The sequence below is a fragment of the Plasmodium malariae genome, assembly GCF_900090045.1.
Source record: "Plasmodium malariae genome assembly, chromosome: 7".
Classification (NCBI taxonomy): domain Eukaryota; phylum Apicomplexa; class Aconoidasida; order Haemosporida; family Plasmodiidae; genus Plasmodium; species Plasmodium malariae.
Genome location: NC_041781.1, coordinates 1996583 through 2017372, shown reverse-complemented (window position 1 = coordinate 2017372; position 20790 = coordinate 1996583). Strand labels below are relative to the sequence as shown.

At 19.2% G+C, this 20790-nt stretch overlaps 3 protein-coding genes and 2 pseudogenes across 3 annotated transcripts, besides 2 other annotated features; 2 read left to right on the top strand and 3 right to left on the bottom strand.

Moving 5' to 3' along the window:
- Positions 1 to 326: 326 nt before the first annotated feature.
- PmUG01_07051100 (PIR protein) lies at positions 327 to 1565 on the bottom strand (the record flags this gene model as incomplete). The annotated part of the gene is made up of 3 exons (XM_029004260.1): positions 327 to 491; positions 628 to 1404; positions 1548 to 1565. 3 exons carry the CDS (start codon positions 1563 to 1565, stop codon positions 327 to 329), a joined length of 960 nt encoding a protein of 319 aa, XP_028860966.1.
- A 2018-nt stretch (positions 1566 to 3583) lies between these two features.
- Positions 3584 to 5452, top strand: PmUG01_07051000 (annotated as a pseudogene).
- Positions 3584 to 5452: a sequence feature (STP1 protein, pseudogene).
- Positions 5453 to 9440: 3988 nt separating this feature from the next.
- PmUG01_07050900 lies at positions 9441 to 10584 on the top strand (annotated as a pseudogene).
- Positions 9441 to 10584: a sequence feature (PIR protein, pseudogene).
- Positions 10585 to 13281: 2697 nt separating this feature from the next.
- Positions 13282 to 14180, bottom strand: PmUG01_07050800 (fam-m protein; the record flags this gene model as incomplete). Its single annotated transcript, XM_029004259.1, has 2 exons — positions 13282 to 13959; positions 14094 to 14180. The coding sequence occupies 2 exons, from the start codon at positions 14178 to 14180 to the stop codon at positions 13282 to 13284; spliced, it is 765 nt and encodes a 254-aa protein (XP_028860965.1).
- Positions 14181 to 16890: 2710 nt separating this feature from the next.
- PmUG01_07050700 (fam-l protein) lies at positions 16891 to 17960 on the bottom strand (the record flags this gene model as incomplete). Its single annotated transcript, XM_029004258.1, has 2 exons — positions 16891 to 17691; positions 17820 to 17960. The coding sequence occupies 2 exons, from the start codon at positions 17958 to 17960 to the stop codon at positions 16891 to 16893; spliced, it is 942 nt and encodes a 313-aa protein (XP_028860964.1).
- Between the last annotated feature and the right edge of the window lie 2830 nt (positions 17961 to 20790).

Here is a 20790-nt window from a genome sequence, read left to right as displayed (position 1 = left end):
ATGGGATATTGGTAAATTAGGATGCAATAAGCATAAAAATTTTTAATTTAGCGTCCTCCAATTATTTTCTTATTTAAAATTTTATATATATTTCAATTAATATTCTTCTTTATAGAGATAATTTATCAACCAGTTATGTTCTGCAGTACATTCAAATAATATACAGTAAAGTACTATTTTCATTACTATTTTTAAATGTTTTAAATTCTTTATATTATATATATTTTTTTTTTTAATAGAAATATCTACGTAAAAACAATTTTTATAAAATTAATATTCGTAGTAATGACTCATTTAATGTAGCCTTTGTCTTTAGTAAATTAATTTCACGCAGGGTGATAGGCTATATTTACTTTTCTTCTCCTTAAATTTGATAATGCACGTGTAGATATGTATTCTGTTAATTCCTGTTTATGACTATCATCTAGACTACGTCTAATTAATTTTTTCCCTATTAATTTTGTATTTATCCAGGATACAATCGGAGTAAACTATTTTACAAACGATGCGTACAAGAAGTTTATGTTAGAATTATTAAATAAATATTTATTATTTTTTTCTTTATTAAAGATAAATATATATTAGTAAATTAGAATACTTATATTTATATTCTTTATTTCTATTTACCTTATATAAAATAAAGCTAATAAATAAAATTCCTGCAAGAGGAAAAGCAACCAACATTAAAATTTGAGATATACTATAAGTAGATTGACCAGTTGTAGGTGTCGTTCCACCAGGAAAATGATCATCTATTCTTTTCAAATCGCTAGATTCTGAATGATATTCTTTTATTTCATACTTTAAAGTAGTTAGCTTTTTGCTAAAACATTCAGGAACATGTTTCATAAGTACTGTACAGTAATCCTTAGAACTGGATGAATTACAGATTTCATACAGTTCATTGTACGCATTGGTAGCTTTATCAAGGTATTCTTTAGATGCACTATCACACAAATTACTATGAAAATTAAGAGTTCCCTCAATAGTATCGTGATATTTACAATATTCATACACAATCTTCATTTTATTAAACTCCTCCTTACTAATACTTCCAAAAAAATCACACTTGCACTTATCCCTTCCAGCAATTTTTTTTGAACAAGTATCAAATATTTTAATAATACCTGAAAACGAACCTTCATTTGATAATGTATTAAATAATTTATTACCTATCCAGTAGTACAAACTATGACATTGTTCATTACACTTATTATCATTATTAGAAAAAGATATGAAACATAAAGCATGTAGAATCTTATCTTCAACACTCTTAATATCATTGTAACTATTTAATTGAGATTTTATTAGTTTAATTTTATTTTCTTCACTGTAACAATGATTCTCCCCTGATGATTCAAAACCTCTATAGTTACTCGATGATAATATATCTAAAATACTTTTCTTAGCATTAAAATAAAAAAAAAAAATTACAAATAATGGGAAAATATTATTACTCAGAATAATTTTATTAATATATTTATTTAAAAAAACAAATATTATTCAATGAATATTAAATATAATGTATTATTAAAAAATATATAAACCTCTAGCATAGATGTCATTTTTAAAGATGGGTTAATTCCTGGCATATTACAAATAAAAGAAAAAACATTTTTTTAAAATAATTTTTTATATATATATCATATTAGAAATTAGTATTTTTTTTATGTTATATTAAATATTTAAAAAAGTATATAGTAATTATATTCTTATATTTTTTTTTCAATTTTTTTTTGAGATATAAAATACAATAATATAATTATTTTCATGTAAAAGTAACATTTATAAATATGATATAGTATTTATAAGATATATACAACAAAAGAATAAATAAAAATAACGATATTTTAAAATTTTCTAACTTACTTAAATGTTACACGACTTAATTACATATAGCAAGTAGGATAACGTTTATTTTAATATACATACTCAGAAATTATTTCATATATACATTTATATAATTTTTTTTATAAGAATTTTTGGGTATGTATTAATGACTAAATAATTTTTTTACATATATTATTATAAGAAATTCTTCTCTGAAATATGTAATTATATATTTATAATTAATCTGACAAAATACTTTGTCTGTTCAATTACTTATAATTTCGTTGAAAATATTAAAATTAAGAAATTATTAATAATATATAAATTCATGCTATATTTGTCTTTAAATATATTTAATGAAATATTTACATAATATGTAATATTAAATTTTGGAATGATTATGTGTAAAAAAATAATTTAAAAATATCTATTTTACATTTAATATATAGAACTATTTCCTTGATATATATATTTATCTTTTATATCTCTCTACTTTATACTTATAAATATTATGCTTTTATAATCTTCAAAGTTCTTAAAATACATTTTATGAAACTTTAATTAATAACATTAATATATATAGCAACAACTTATTAGGTCCATTAAAAGTTAATTCTTAATATTTTTATAGAGATAAACTAAATCCTAAAAAAAAGAAACCTTAATAATTTTTAATTTAATAAAAATGATATACTCCTAAAATTAATTTATTTAAATTATTATTATAATTACATAATTATTGAGAATGTAGTGCACTATCTTATTTAAAATTTTTATAAAATTAAGGATAAAAATATTTAAATAAAATATAATTAAAATAAATTTAGTATAATTGATATTTTTCAGAATTATACATAAAACTAATAATTTATTTGACTATATTATAATTATAGTGAACATTACTAACTTATTACTAACTCTTATTATAAGGGGTTTGTCACCACTATTTTACAATATTAATTTTATGGAGTTATTATAATAAATTAACAAATAAAACTCTATCATATATATTAGTATAAGAAGAAAGCAAACCACTATTAGCTACAATTATCACATGTATTAAATTAAATATATTATTATTTATTTTAATTAATATATCCTTTTTTATTAATTTTAGTATTTATAATTCTATTCTGCATGTATATTTTACAGTACGTAAAGAAAATTTTAGTACTTCACATTAATATAATTTGTTATACTTAATGTTAATACTTGTTAATGTAAATATGAATTCCATTTTATTTTTATGTAACTAAATGATTTCTCTCTTAATATATACGATTACATTTTATACATTACTTCTAACAGTATTAAATAAGTTCTTTCATTACATTTTCCTAATGCAATTTTTTTTAGGTCTTTCATAATTCTTAATCTATAATTATATATAACTGTACACTATGGTTACACATATAAATATTCGTAAAAACGATAGCTCGTAAAATTCTTTTTTTCTTTTTAAAAATGAATGATTTTTTCCTAGTTAAATTATGGAAATAATTATATGAATAATAATAAAAATAACTTAGTAGTATATATTGTACCTGTAAAAAATTTTGTTCACTGAAAATTCATTAAATAGAAGTTTTATTTTGTTAAATGATCCTTTTTATTTTTTCTATTTCATTTTTATTATTATACTATACTTAAACTCCCATTATTATTTGAGGTTGTGCAATAGTAAATATAAGCTTACCTTTATAAATAAATTTTTTATTCTTATTTTATTTTTTTCACTATATATTATATAGTTATGTGCATCTTTTGTAAAAAGAATGTAAATTTTTGTGGGCATAATAAGAATCAGGATAAATACCGAATTCTATTTATTATCTCTAAAAAAATTACGGTTTCGTATATATATAATAAAACGGATAGAAAAAAATTTTCTAACATTTTAAGCGGTACTAATATTGATCAAGTTGTTAAGCAAGCATCAGAATCTGAACCTCAAGAATTTCCGTCAAAGGAATCTTCAGGTACGCAAAGTAACACTGAAGAAATTCAAAATATTCTAACTGAACAAAATGTATTTTTAGAAACGCCACTGCAACTTCAATCTAAGGGTACATTGCCACCAGATCTTAATGCACCGCAAGACCAGAACCTCAAGGGTCACTATCACATCATTCCCCTGAATCTCCTCAGTTGTCTCCTGAAGTATCAGCCTCTGCCTCAGGTTTTTCAAATTATAATGAGCCAATTAAAACTATATGTACCATTAATGCTACTTATTCTTCTATTTTTTAAATAACTGCTATATATAACATATACATTTAAAATACAATTACAGATTCAAAAGACCATACAATTAATTCATATATTTCTCCTATTCTAATAAGCTTCCTATGTGTTATTGTATTTTCCCTTATTACTAAAGTAAAATAGAACATAACAATTAGAAATATGGTAATGATTTGTTTACTGTTATAATTTACTTTATAAATATCTATTTTTTATATTATAGTACTCTTTAATAAAATTGTTCAAACAAAAAAAGAAAATAATAAGAAGGCAGGTGAAATTTCTGAAATTACTAGTACCTTCATTTTCTAACAATAAAAGTAAACGTTTTACAGATAATCATTTAGAAAACACTATATATAATGATGAATAAATCATAAAAAAAATTAAAATAAATGAACTTACAAAAAATGTATACTTATCAAAACGAAAAAAAGACAGATCCAAAACCATAATAGAAGTACATATGGAAGTACTTGAAGAATGCAGAAATGAAGATTGGGAAAACAACAAAGAAGCATTTTTAAAAATTTGTCTAGATGAGTTCACAAAAAAGGATTATAGAACATATCCTAATTTAACATATAATGATCTAATAACAGAAAATATTAAAAGTAGCAATGATACTGAAAAACAAAATATTCTATCGAATAAATGGGTAGAAAGACATTGATATCTTTCTGAAAAATTGAAAAAAGAAGACTGGTATAATAATTTGAGAAATGGATGGAAAAAAGAAATAGCTTATATTCAAGAAATGGAAGAATTAAAAATAAAAGCTCCTATTGAAAATCACAAAGTTCCATTCATAGAAATAGAAAAAGATCTATGGAAACACTGGATATCGAAAAAGAGTATTATTATAGAACAATATTTGGAACAGGAATGGATTAAGGAATTGGATATGGATTTGAACATTATGTCAAATGAATGCATAAAGGAAGATACAAAAAATTACGTAACACTAATAAATAGAGAAGAATTGCAGCACAAAGAAAATTATGAAAAATTATGTAAATATATAAAAAAAAAATTATTAACAAAACTCTGTATTCTAGTACTTATGACAATATTAGAAGAATATAAAAAAGAGGTGAATTTTGATAATAGGGAATCATTTTTGGATATATCCATAAATGAATGGAAGACAAAAAAATATTCAGGTAACAAACAAGAAATTACAGAAAATACAATTGAATATATCAATAGTGATATAGAAAATAAAAGAAATAATGAATTCCATACTCATATAGGGAATGACAGTTTCGAAAATGAGATGAAAGATAGGATAGTAGAAGATGACTTATATGCAAGTTCTATAGTTAATAATGGGACAGTCGAAAAATCCATTGATATAGCAGAAAAACACATTTCATAAATTGATAGTAATACAACCAAAATATAGTTTGATTATATTCATGATAAGGTGCAGCTAAAAAAAATGTTTATTTGAATTTTTTAATGCATGTAAGAAATAGAGAAGAGGAATATAAAGTAGCAAGTAATAAAGAATAAAAAGGTAAGAATGAAATATGAAGTTTGAAACATCGATACTTAAAATATATTACTATTACATATGCAATTTTTTCTTTCTAAAAAAATATCCATTAGAATATTATGTTAATACTCTATTCAATAAAATTTGTAAGATGATATTATATATATCAAAAAAAAAAAAAAAAAAAATTAATATTAACATTTTCCAAAATATTAAACATATAAAAAACTAATATTTTGAATAATAAAAAAGAGCAAAATAAATAAATTTTAATACTATTTTTGAATTAATATAATATTGTCACATAAATTTATATAATTATATTTTATTCCATTAAAAATTACTGTACAATATTTTTCACTTTTTAAAAGATAATTATTATGTAATCTACAAGTATTCGCATTATTTGGCAATTAATACTTTAACTGATATAGTAAATTTGTTCATTGAAAAAAAAAGATTCTAAAATATATGAAAAGGTAATTATATTCCACATATAATTTATCTTATACAAAAGTAAACTATATATTCTATAAAAAACTGTTAATCTCTATGCCCTAATAAATGTTCACATATTAATAGTTCTTATATATTATAAATTTATAATACTTTAACTGTTATATATATAATAATTTTTTTCTTGAGTTATTTATATATACGCAAAATGAAAAAATCATATATAAAAATTCATTCTCTTAATAAAGAATTTAATTTTTTTTCTCAACAATATTGTGACATTAATAAAAAATGTTCATACATATTTATGTTAGTTAATATTATTAAAGTATTTATTTTTTTGTTTATATAAGTTTTATTAAAATAAATTTTAAATATCAATGAAATTATTAAAATGACAAAAATGTGATAGTAATGAAATTATTCAGGATACATAATTTTTTATATTAACCTTATTATTCACTTTTAAAAAAAGATATAAACCAATAATTAAAAATGATTCTTATGCTTTTATTGTTCTTTTTTTTTATACATTATAATTTATAAATATTTTTATAATATCAAAGATATAAAATATAATTATAAAAAAGTGTATGATTTAAGCAGCACTAAATTGATAAGTTTCAACACTTTTTTAAAATGAAGTACAAATGAAACAGAATAAAATTATTTCATATTAATTTCAAAAAATATCATATATTTTTATTTTTTCCCTTTCAATTAGATATCTATTTTTATTATATTAATAAAAAAATTTAGACACTACCTTTTTGAGTTTTGAAATGTGTTTATAAATTTTGACTTTCAATAATTCTTCTTTTTCTCTTTTTTGTAATTACAGAATAATACTTTTCTTTAATATATAGTTAATAATATTTTTTCTTCTTATATTTTTTTTTATTATTGTATAAATTATATATATATTTATTTATTTATAACATAAACCAATAGTAGATCTATTTGTTAAAATATTTAATCCATTTTGATACATAATAATTTTTTACTTTTATCATATTTCATAAAAAATATGTAAATTATAAATTTTTTTTTACTAGTTTGTATTGAGTAAAAGCTATAATAACAGAATTCTGCTTATTTTTTAAACATTATAATTAATGCAGTAATAATATTAATAAAAAAAATAAGAAAAATATGTTTCTGAATGAATTATATGCGTGACGTTCAAATAACACAATCCTAACCGAAATATAAATACTTATTTGTAATATAATATCCTCATATTACATAAAACATATATATTATAGTATATCAATAATATGTTGTTAAGAAAACCATTGTTTTTACTTATTAATAATATTAACATTATCCCTATTTCAAAAAATATTTAATAAATTTAAATGAACTTAAATATTCTTATTTTATATTACAAATAATGAATATATAGTTTTAAAGTACATTATTTTAATATATATAAGTCTCCTTTCAAAAAATACTTTTATGTTTTATAATGTAATATATATATCACTTATATATTTCATTAATATTGTATATAAATTACAAGAATATTAATACGTATGTTTTCTTATATTTCTTATATTTGATATGTTAACTTAATAAGTTATTTAATTTAACTATAATCATATAAACATATTGCAAGTACATTAAAAATATATTAAATATTATAAAAAAATATTAACATACATGGACTTACGAACATAGTTATGATTTAATATAAAAGTCGAATAACAAAACCGTAATGTTTTGAAATATATAAGGCGCCTTGATAAATATTATACTTTATTAAGTTAAACGCTGATGTAAAAATTAAAAAAACAAATTTTAAAATTATAAATAAAAAAAATAATATAAGAGCAAAAGAATATCCACTACAAAATAATGTTAACTAATATTTATTTTAACAATTATAAAACTTACTGTACTATTTAAAATTCTACATAGCTTATGAAGAAAAAGACAAATCATTACATATATGAAATAATAACAAAAAAATATTTTTCTTTTATTTCATTTTTTAGTTTTTTTTTAAATATATTTGATTATATGTTAAATAGATTAATTCAATTAAGATATAACTTATAATTTATATATCATACTAAACGTATATAATCGTAAGATAATTGAGAACAATAAAATATATATAAAAAAAAAATAATAATAATAATTTAATATTATTTTCTAAATACATTGAATTAAATGTTATAATATGCTAGAACTCATATGAAATATAATATCATAAATAAAATAGAAGTGACACATACATAATTGAAAAATATTATGATATTAACCTTCGCAAATGTTTTATTATATATTGAAATATAAACACATACCATAAACAACATTACTAATAAGTTGTATTCTCTATAGATTATTATGATAAATATTGATTGACATATTAATCTATATTTTTGTTATGCTACATGTACAAATGTTTTCAATAATAAATTTTACTAAAGCAATTAAGATAAATATTATATTATTTTGCTTTTTATTTTTAATATATAATAATCATTATTCTATAGTATAAACATATTTACTACTTCTGCATACATTTATATATCGAATATAAATATATATATTATCCCATTATGATGGTTCTAAAGAAGAAAGTAAAACTTTAACTTCTGTATATAATACAATGAAGAGAGTTAGCAGATTATTTTAAAATTATACGATATATTGCATTCATAGAATATTATATTTATAATTAAAATAAATTTTTTGAGGATGTATATTTTTCATTTAACAAATAAATGCCTATTTTCATATACTATACTTCTTTTTAGATAAATGTCTTCTTTTATTTAGTTAAATTTAAATTTTACTAATATTCATGAAGTTCAGTTTATTGACTAATATATATATTATTAAAACCTCTTACAAATATTAATTTAAATAATATGAAAGGTATTAACTTAACAATAAAAAAAATAATAATAAAATAAATGAGAAAATACTATATCTTATAAATAGTTAATATTTATCTATTTATAATATTTTAAAAGGCAAAAAAGGATTTCTGAAAAAATATTCAATTATAATAGGAAATTTATTTGAGAATATACTAAAATTAATTTATTTTTTTGTATAATATATCATTACAATTATATAAGTCTGATATGAATAAAAAAATAGGAAAGCGAATTTTTCTCTATATTTTTTTTTATTTACAATAAGATAACCCTGTTTTTACAATTATTATTTTATCAATTAAAAGCGTTTATCTTATATTTTACTAACTATTCTACTTATTGTAATGTTAACAAAAAGTAAAGAGGAAATTTTTCCTAAGTAATTTTTGTTTATAAAATCTATATATGAAAAAAAGGAAAATACTACATATTAACATATTATATATATTTTTTCATTTATATAAATATTAAAATGATACTAATTTAATTATTGTTTCTTAATTCACGTATACCTATATACAATGACAAATCACACTACAGAAGAAAACGTAAAATTTATTTTTGTTTTTTAATTATTATATATATTATTTTATCCAAGGTTTTGTTGTTCTAGAAATGATGGATAAATCTATTTAATGAAAAATTTGTTTTTTGCATTTATACATTATTATTTTATATTTTTTATTTTTAGAATACCGTGGCATTATATGTTAAATATAAAAGTGAATTTGAAACAGCTATCCAAGATATTAAGAATGAAAAAAGGAATGGAGAAAATCCTGGAATAAAATGTATGACAATTGCGCCTGATAATGATGATTTAGTTGATGCATGTCAAGCTATTGGTAGATATTTAATTGAAATAAAGGATCTCTATAAACATGATAGCGTCAAACGTTGTAAATACTTAAATTATAGGATAAATTCAGATAAGAAATACAATAATTCAAGGTGGTTTCAGAAATATAATGAATTTTCGTCCCAAACAGAAAATATATGCATAGAGGAAATTAAAATTATTCGGCAAGATGTTTTAGATAAACTTAAAGGATTATACAGATATTATGAGTATTTTAATGAATATAAAGGTAAAGACAAGGATACTAGTGGTAATATTTGTAATAATATTAAAAATCTTTATAGCTCTTATAAGAATAATTACGAAGAATGTCAAAAAAAAGTAATGACGCTTTTTGTGAGGAGTTAATCAATTTTAAGAATGCATATGATGATAAAATGAATAAATTCACTCCATGCGAAGGTTTACCACAAACATTACCACCTAAAGAAGTAGATTACTTATTTGTTCCCATTTTGACAACAACTATCGTATTACTGATGTCTTTCGCTATATTTTTTTTATATAAGGTTAATAAGAATTATACTTAAAATTAATAATAATTTATCACATATAGAATAATTTATTTTCACAAAAATTATAAGCATATAAAAATTATATTTTTAAATAAATATACATATATTTTGATGTAGTTTACTCCACTGAAATCTTGGATATATAATCGTTTACGAAAAAAAAAAATTATTGAACATTACAAATTTCAAGAAGAATCGAGAGAATACTTACAAAACTTTCATGAAGAAGTAAATAGAAATTATGAAGGAAGTTTTCATAATATATCCTATCAACCTCAAGGAGACACTTGATGTAAAATTAACCGCTTATATTATTTTCAATAGAGAATATAATACTTAGTGATATTTGTGTTACACTTATGTACAAATTTATTAAAAAGCAATGTAAACAATAAATAAAGAAATGAATATATGTCTATAATATATATTCAAAAAATAAAATAAAATAAAATAAATACGATCCTATTTTTAAAATTAGTAGTAGAAAATTTCCTTTAAACAAGATTCTCCTTAGAATGAAATATAAATAATTTTAAAACTTAAGCATATAACACAAGATGATAAAGCAAAAGTGGATATACTTATATAACAGTATGAGGTAGTATCTATTTTCTTAGTATTACAGAAAAAAAACAACATTAGAAACAATACCAATAATAATATTATATAGATAAAAAATGTAAAATCTTGGAATAAAAACATTAATCAAAATATAAAGTATATATCTACTTTTGTTTTATAACTTTATTCAAAAATTTTATTATATGTCCACTTTCAATTTAATATTACTAAAAATGTTACACATTATGTAACAGTTTTAACGTTTTATTTCTATTGATATATATTATATGTGACATTGTTGACAGGGGATTTATGATTGTCGCTAAGGTAGATGAATTCTAATTTTAATTGAATTCAAATGGGAAAAATCCTAACCATTACTTTATAATTCATAAATATGTTCTGCTCTAGCATTATTCTTATAGTTTTTTATCTGCATTAATACCTTATTATATACATAACACACATATGATTAAAAAAATTGATATATGATAAATAATAAAAATAGTGTCACTTCATTATAAATTTTTTGATAAGGTAAATTTTAATAATAACAAATAGTATTTAAATGCCTATTTTTCGTTTTTATTTTCTCCATATAAAAAGAAAAATACAACAAATATTCCCATAAATATAAATGCAAGTAGCATGTTTATGTTTATAGAATCTGAGAAATAGAAATGTAATTCTTATTTTATTGAGGTTCCAGATAGAATGCATTTCTATATTATCTACACAATTTATTATCTATACATTCAAATAAGGATAATAATTTAGAAAAGGATGATTTCATTTCTCATTACATGAAATTTTTAGGCACCATGGTAATTTGTTAATTGTAAACTTCATGTACGCACTCATTTTTTTATTGTACATAGTTACATACGTCTTTGGATTTTACTATAAATATGAATTTTAGTTATTAACAATATATAATATATTTTGCACTATACTTAATATTGCGTTCAAAATAATAAAAAAAAATACATGTAATATTGATTTTATAGAAAATTATTCAAACATTGAAATATTCATTTAAAAAGGATAAATGAAATAATTTTAATGATAATGAGGTTCCAAATTTTATTTTTAATTATCATTTCTTTACAGTAAGCATAGATTTAGTAAAAACAAAGTTCGGAGAACATGATGCACAAATATAATTAGAATAAAAGCAAAATTTAGTTTGTTATAATTGTTAATTATTGTTATTATTTAAACAGTAATTATTTATTAAAATATATATTTACATACATTGTCAACCACATACTGTGACTCATAACAAAAATAAAATATAAAAGTAATAAAGTAATATTATCTTACAACTTCTTTTATTTACTATCTACTTAATATATTTTAACCAGAATTAATCTATAAAAATTATTTGCTTAGTTCTAAAAATTCGATATATACTTAATTTAATTTTTATAAAGAAATAATTTTAGTGCTTCAAAGATTGCTTTCATTTATGTATTAAAGATATAAGATTTAAACAAGAAAACATTAACAATTAGAAAAATGTTTTTATAATTCTAAATTTATTTCTTTTAACTTTTTTTTAAGTTTATATGAAAAAAAATATTGTATTTTCTTAAAACTATGAATTATATTTTTTTCTTTTTAAATAATAATTGATTGTATATTTAATAATATTTATAAACTTATAAAATAAAATAAGAATAAAAATGAAATTAAAATATAATCCATAAGTTCTTAACTAAGAATCCTATGTAAAAGGATATTACTTAATTATGTGTTTATAATTTTACTTTTATTTCATGTAAGAAAAACTAAAATTTTAATAAAAGGATTTTTACAGTTGATATAATTTATAACACATTTCACTTAAAACATATTATATATAATAAATATTAAGTTTTTTCTTAAGTAAAATAACATATATATATATATCAATACATCGAAATATATTTACTATGGTTCTTTTAATAAAATGCAAGATATACTTGTTAATTTTAAAATAATACACTTTCTTATTTACCTGAACAAATAATAATTTTAGATTACAATTCACAATATAGAAAGAAAAATATTTTATTACAAACATCAATTTCTAGAGTAATAAATAATTATCTGTTTTGTACTATAATACATAAACATTTGAGAATAAACCCATATTTTTTATAGAAATATATTTAAAAATATAAATAAATACTTTATGTAATAATATTTATTAAGATACAATAATAATATCTATTCAAATTCAAAAGCATTAAAATATTTAAATTCAAAAAGAGCAAAGAAAATATATATATGTTGTGCATTAAAAACACCAGTTATACACATATGCATTTATAATATTTTAGAAATTATATGTATTCTCATTAATCAAATCACAAAAAATATTACGCTAATTACTTTATATTAAAATTTTCATTATATAAACATATGAATTTTTTATTATTCCTTTTACTCCTTTATTAACTTAATTTTGTTATATTTTTCATTATTTCTTAAAATCTTGTAGAACCCTACTATAAGCATAATAGCTAACATAACCATAAGTACGCTAAATAATGCTATAATAAGATAGGAAAGTACGTTTTCTCCCCATGCTTCTACATTATCTTTCAATGTTTTCAATATTCCATTGTTTGTAATGCTTTCCCATGCCTCTTTCAAGGATGGTAAACTTGATAATATGGGTATTCCTATTCCCAGCAAGAGAAAAATTAAAAACATAGCAACTCCAATGCTATACTTTCTAAATCTTATTTTTCTTAATGATATATCACAAATTCTCCTGTTTCTTTCAAGAAAATTATCGTAATCTTTTTTTTTAATCCATTTTTTTTCAAAATGAAAATGTTTTCCATCAAACATTCCATTATTATAATCTATAACTTCGGTATAGTATTGTGCCTTATTTAATGGACTTTTATTAGATTTCTTGTTTTTATCTTTGTCCCCTTTTTCATTAATAGCTATATCCTTTTTTTTGCACTTTGTATTGTTTTGTATATTTTGTTTGAACTCTAAAATATTTGAATCCTTATCGTGCTTACATTTTGCAAGTAATCGAAATGTTTTTATATCTAATTTTCTTCCAAGTGTGTACTCTCCATCCATGGATTTATTAAACGTGTTCTAAAAATAAAAAATATATAAAGTATGTATTTGTTATTTAATGGATAAATAATTAATTATATGAAACATTACTAATAATAATAGAACACGTAAAATATGAATAATTTAAATACCCTTAAATGATAATATCATACCACATCATTTTTAAAATGACATATCCCAGTTAAAAGGATAAACGCAAAAATTTTAATAAATAAAATTGACTTAACTATTTGTTTCATTATAAATATATTTAATTCTCTAATATACTAAGGAAACAATTAATAATAATATAATATACTTCTAATTATAAGGGATGCTACATTTATTTTACAAATATTTTTTTGTTATTGATTTGTAAAAAATTAATAAAAATTATATAACTATAACACATGCTACAACATATACAGTAAAAAAATTTTAAATACATATTCTAAAATTTTAATCTTAATTTTATTTATAAAAAATTAACTCTCGTCAATATAAGATAATATAATTTTATTCATAATTATTCAAATACTATAGTTTTATTATTTAATGTAGTACACTAATTAAGTAATTTTTTTTATTAAATTTTTCCAAAAGAAAATAGCAAACAAAAATATAAATGATTTCAAAATATATCTAAATGTTATGTTTATATAGAATATATAACGTAGAGAATATAGATAATATAATGCTCTATATATGAATACTATAAGTACAATTTTTATGGATGCTATAATAATAATAATAAGAGTATAAGCATTTTATTTTAGAAGGATCTCTCATTTCTCTTAAAAAACATATATTATTTTAACAGTATATCAATGGTAATAATATAATGATAGAATTATATTTTGTTTTATAATAATAAAAACAGAAGCTTTAGATAATACCTCAACCCATACAATCCTTTATAGTATTAAATATATAAACTACAAACTCATATACGCAGAAACATATATTATAAATACAAATAAAAATTGATTTTTTAATATTCTACCATAATTTTTGAATATTATTTTTAATTATGTTTAATATATACCACTATTAATTAAAGAAAAATATTTATATTAAACTACTTAATTTTTTATATATTTTTTTTAATTAATTTTTGCTTACATAGAATATATATTAAATAGGAAGAAAAAAAATAAATAAAATAAACATTGTCAAAATAGTAGTATTTGTCTTTTCTGTGCATATATTTATTATATAAATGGACTAAAATAGTTTAATAAAATTTAGTAATATTAATTAATAAAAAAAATATATATATGTACTTATTAAAATTTTTATTATCTATATATTTATTTTCACCATACTATATTCCCATACATATTAGCCTAATTTTCTATAGGTCCTATGTATACTTTTACAAAGAAAAATATATACTTTGGTCAATATATTGACTAAAAAATACTTTTCAAAAAATATATAAATTGGATAATTAATATATATATTAATATTTTAATATTATTTTCATTTGAATCTATAAGAAATCTTATATAAATAGTAACATATAACCATATAAATTACTTGGGAAAATGTTACATGGAAATTCTTATAAATTAGTATTATTTAGGCAAAACTTTATTACAAAAATTGTGTCCTCATTTTGATATAATTTAATAATATTTATTAAAAGAATAAAAAAATATTATCTATTTATAAATCATTTATATAAAAATATATTTTTTTTCATTTTTATTTTGTTTATAAAATTTATATTATTAATATGAAAAAATTACTAATGGTTAATATAGACTATGTAAACATATGTACATCTATGAAATTATATTAATGTTCAAATTAATATATTTAAATACAAGCATATAAAATAAAATTCATATATAAATATTTATCTATGTGTGCTTATTTTACTGAAAAAAAGAATGCATTTATGTTTTTTACCCTTGGTAGAAATTTTTATTTTTATAGATATATAGTACATTCTTAGATGTTTACAATTATGGAAAAACAATAATAAAACGAAAACTATTTCAATGTACTATTTATTGATATATAATTACATTTAATTCAATAAGGTTGTCCATTAACGATGTAAAAAATAATGAAATATATACAGTTTATTTATTCATAAATTTTCAATACAAATTAAATTTAATTATTTTTTGAAAAATTGAATTAACTCCTAAATTATGAACAATAATAAAATAACAAATGGTTTTAGCAGTTCACTTAAATAAAAAAAATCACAAATTCAATGTTTTTAAGCAAATAATTGATAACCCATACACAATAAAGTTATTATTTTTTTATATATTTATTTTTTCCCTTTCAAACTAGGAACAAAAGTTAAACAATTAATAAAAGCACTATTAAAATATGTATTATTTATAACACATGTCTCATAAAACCTAATTTATAGAATAATTAATATGTATTTTTAAGTAAATATATATATATATTTCAATGCAACGAAATTCATGCACTTCATGTAGTTACTTACAAAATAAGTCCCGTTATTTTTTTATTTTAAAGTAGTGAAGCACATTTTTTGAATTATATCAACATATAATAATTTTAAATTAGAAAAAGTGAAAAAATAAAAAATACTTGTTCATATAGTTCAAATATAAAATAACATACGGCTTAAACGAAACAATAAAAATTTTACTATAATTAATTCTTTTTAAGACGCATATATATTTTTCTATGAAAGTATATATAAATACACAAATATATATTTTAAGTCATAATATGTAGTGAAATGAAATAATAATTTAAAATACATTTTGAAGAAAAATAATAGGTTCAAATTCAAAAAAATCTAAGAATATATTTTTCTATTGTTGTATATCAAAAATTCCTTGTTCATGTAGGTGCACTTAAATAAAAGTAATCAATTATAAGAATGTTTAATAGATATATAACTAAATATAGAAATGTTATTACTTCATATTAATCATTTCCTTATAGAAACATTCGTATTTCTTATTGTTCATTTTACCTTTTTTTGAACTTAATTTTTTCATATTTTTTAACTTTTTTATGGTAGTAAAAAACCCTTAATATACATGTAACACCTATTATAAAGAGGGGTATAAAATATATCAGAAAACCAAAGAAGCCTGTTATATAATAATGCTTACTTACTTTATCCCCCACATTACTTAATTCTTTAACAGATTTGAAGAATGAACTAAAAGGGGAATTTATCAACCAGTTATGCAGAGGTTTCAACATTTCTTGTACTGCTTTCACACTTCCTTTAGCTTCGTACCCCAAAGATACAGAGATAATATTCAAAACCTTAAACAAACCATTTATAAGTCCATAACCCACGAATAAATCTAGTAAAAGTAATATGGATAACAACAAAACAAAAAATATAGGTAAACCTAATCGAAATCCGTACTTTTTACGTATTATTTTGTGGTAAATCCTATTACTAATCCCCCTGTTGTTTTTAAGAAAGTTAGCATAATCAAGTTCCTTGAATATCTTTTTTTCGAAACGTGAATATTGTTTTGTTTCAAATATACGAGAATTATTTTTCTTATCTTTTTTGTGCCTTTCTATATTCCTTGATAAACTTCTATTTGATTGTCTATTTAATTGTGCAAATATGTTTTCATTATTAGATATATCTTTTCTTTCTTTCATATCATTATTTGGTATCCCTTCTTTTAACCCCATAGTACACGAATCCTTATTATGTTTACATTTTGCTAATAATCGATAATTCTTTTTATTTAATTTTTTGTCATTTTTATAATTTTCACCCAAAGATTCATAAAATGTCATCTAAAACAATAAAGTAAATATTTATAATTAAAAAGAATCAGTAATATTATGCTAAAGAAAATTATTAATAAATATAAAGCACAAGAAAAAGAAATATTTGCAAATATCATTAAATAATATTAACATACAGTTTCATTGCTAAAATGACATATCCATGTTAAAGGTATAAACGTAGCGATATTAATAAATAAGAGTAACTTATTTTTTTTTTCCATTATATAAAATTTATATGTGGTAGTATGTTCAATTAAAAAAAAAATTATATTCATGTAATATACATTTAATTGTGGCACTACATCTATTTTTTTAATTTTTTATTATTCTGTTCCATAAAAAAATTATGTAACAAAAATATCAATAATACATTCTATAAAACAGAAAGAAAACAATAAATGTTATAATTTATTTTAAAATTTTTATTTCAATTTTATTCGCCAAAATCTACTTTAAATACAATAATATAATTTATTTTAATTCATACATATTTAGAATATATAATTTAGTTACATATAATTGTAAATGTATAAATGTTATTATTAATCCTTTTCGAAAAAAAAATTTTTTTTTTTTTTTTTGCTATTTGTAAATATTGAATTTATCTACAGTATAGAATATAGAGAATATGGATATAATCTATTGTTATAATTATTCATAGAATAACTACTGGTTTTAATATTTTCCTATATATTATTATAATTCCATAAACATCATATATTCCCCCAATTGGATATTTTTTATATAAAATCATAGTTTTTTTAACAATATAATAATAGTAAAAATAAATTAAAAAATGAATAATTTGCTAAAATGTTTTGTTCTATATTAAGTATAGAACATACATTAGTTAATGTTAAAATACATATATTATTTTATATACTATAAAATATTTAAAAAAATTAAAATCTCCCTACATAATATATGAACAATTTATATTTTTAATGTAAATAAATGTTTATTTTTTGTTCAAGTATATATATTTTTAAAAATTCGAATTATTAATTTTATTTTATATCATAATTTCTTTCTTTAATTTTTTAAATTCATTTATCTAATATATATATTTAAAAGAAATATAAATATTGCAAAAAACAAATAAATAAAAATATGAATTGTATTAAAATTTTTATCAGAAGGTAAATTTTTTTTTGCAACCTTCCAAAAATTATTATCAACTTGTTAGTGTCCAACTGTATTTAAACAAGAAAAAAGGAATACATAGTATTCTACATGATTTAAGGAATAAATTTTCAAATTTTAATACCTTATAATTAACAAATAAAATATCAATCTAAATTAGGAGGTTCAAATGGAAATTACAAAATAGTAATTTTAATAAATATACAATTTAATTACTTGTAAGGCACTTAAATAAAACGTATTGAAAAATTATGTAATTTGTAATTAACAATTTCAGACATATCATAGCTTAATATTTACTTAAAATATATAAGTGCTTATATATTTATAATAGCATAATAACGTTTATATGAATTGACTTATATAAATAAAATTAATTTCCTTTTGTTTATCATTATATTAATAAAAAGAAGATGAAAAGAAAATTCCAAAAATTTAGAAGCTACTAATGTAAATTATCTATAATTTTACACGTATTTAATACCTTATTACTGCTCCGGAAAACTTATCTATAAAGAAAAAATAAAAATCAACAAAAATGCATACATTATTATTAATATGTATGCATGATATGGAAAAATATATATTTAACATTAAAAGTTATTTATATTTTATTTAAACCTTAATTGAACTTCATTAAAAATGAATTAATATCATTTAATGTACAATTATTCTTTAAGATTGAATCAATATAGTAATTGTTTTATTGTCGCAATATAACATAAGACTAAAACAGCTTCAAAAATATATTCACTTAATGTATTCCAAAACAAAAAAAAAAAATAATTTTTTTTATCGCCATACTTTTTAATGAAGAAATTTAGGTAATATTTATAATGCAGAATTATCTATAACAACTTATTAAATAAAAAAATAATACCACAAATGCTTCTTAAGTCATTCATATAATTATAAAGCTTTACGGATTTTTAAAATAATAATGTTCTATTAATAACTTGTTCTTAAAAATAAAATAATATTTATATATTATAACAATATCATAATTGAAACATGTGAAATATATAAAAATTTAGTAAAAATATTTTTATGTTATGTTTTAAATATATAATTATCAAAATACTTTTTACATAAATTATTTATTATGTTCACGCGTACCTAGAAAATACATATAAATTGATTAAAACACAAAATTATAGTTTTATTAAATGAAGAAAAAAATAAAAACATTAAATAAAAAATAAAATATAATGTGTTTCTTTGAAAAATTCTCAAAATAATTAAATTCTTAATATAGAAAAAAGAAAAAAGAAAAAATATAATTGTTAAAAATATAAATTATCTCACTAAATTGAATGATATTTTAAATGTAACTTCATGTATTAAATTTAGCGAATACATAGTTCTTACTATAAAAATTTAAATTAAACATTTATATACATATTTTTTTTATATAAAGCACATACATTGTTATGAATACAGGGAAATATCAATTTTTCCACTTTATAAAGCACATTATATATATATACATATATATATGTTAATTCAGATTAATAGACAACTTTAACATATTATATCATAATGAGAAAACATTTAGAATAACATGCTACTACTATAAATATTTAGAATATACATTTTTACCCTTATTTTTAAAGAAATATTCATATAACTTATCGTTTCCTAAATAAAATATATATGTATTTAACAAGGAAATATTTTGAAAATATAATATTATGCAAAAATAATGTAGATTTTTATTAGTTTCCAGAAAAACATTTTTCTTCAAAACACTGTTTCAATGTAAATATGCTTTAACTGAATTTTCTTTCACTTCAAATACGTATAGTAATAGTTTACCCAAGATTTGAACAACCGCGAAAATACTCAAAACAACAAACGATAAAAAATACCTTGTAAATCTATCGTACATTCCTAATTACGTATATAATATAAATCCTATTATCAAGCGTTTTTCTGATACAGCGAATGTTAAAAAGATTTTAG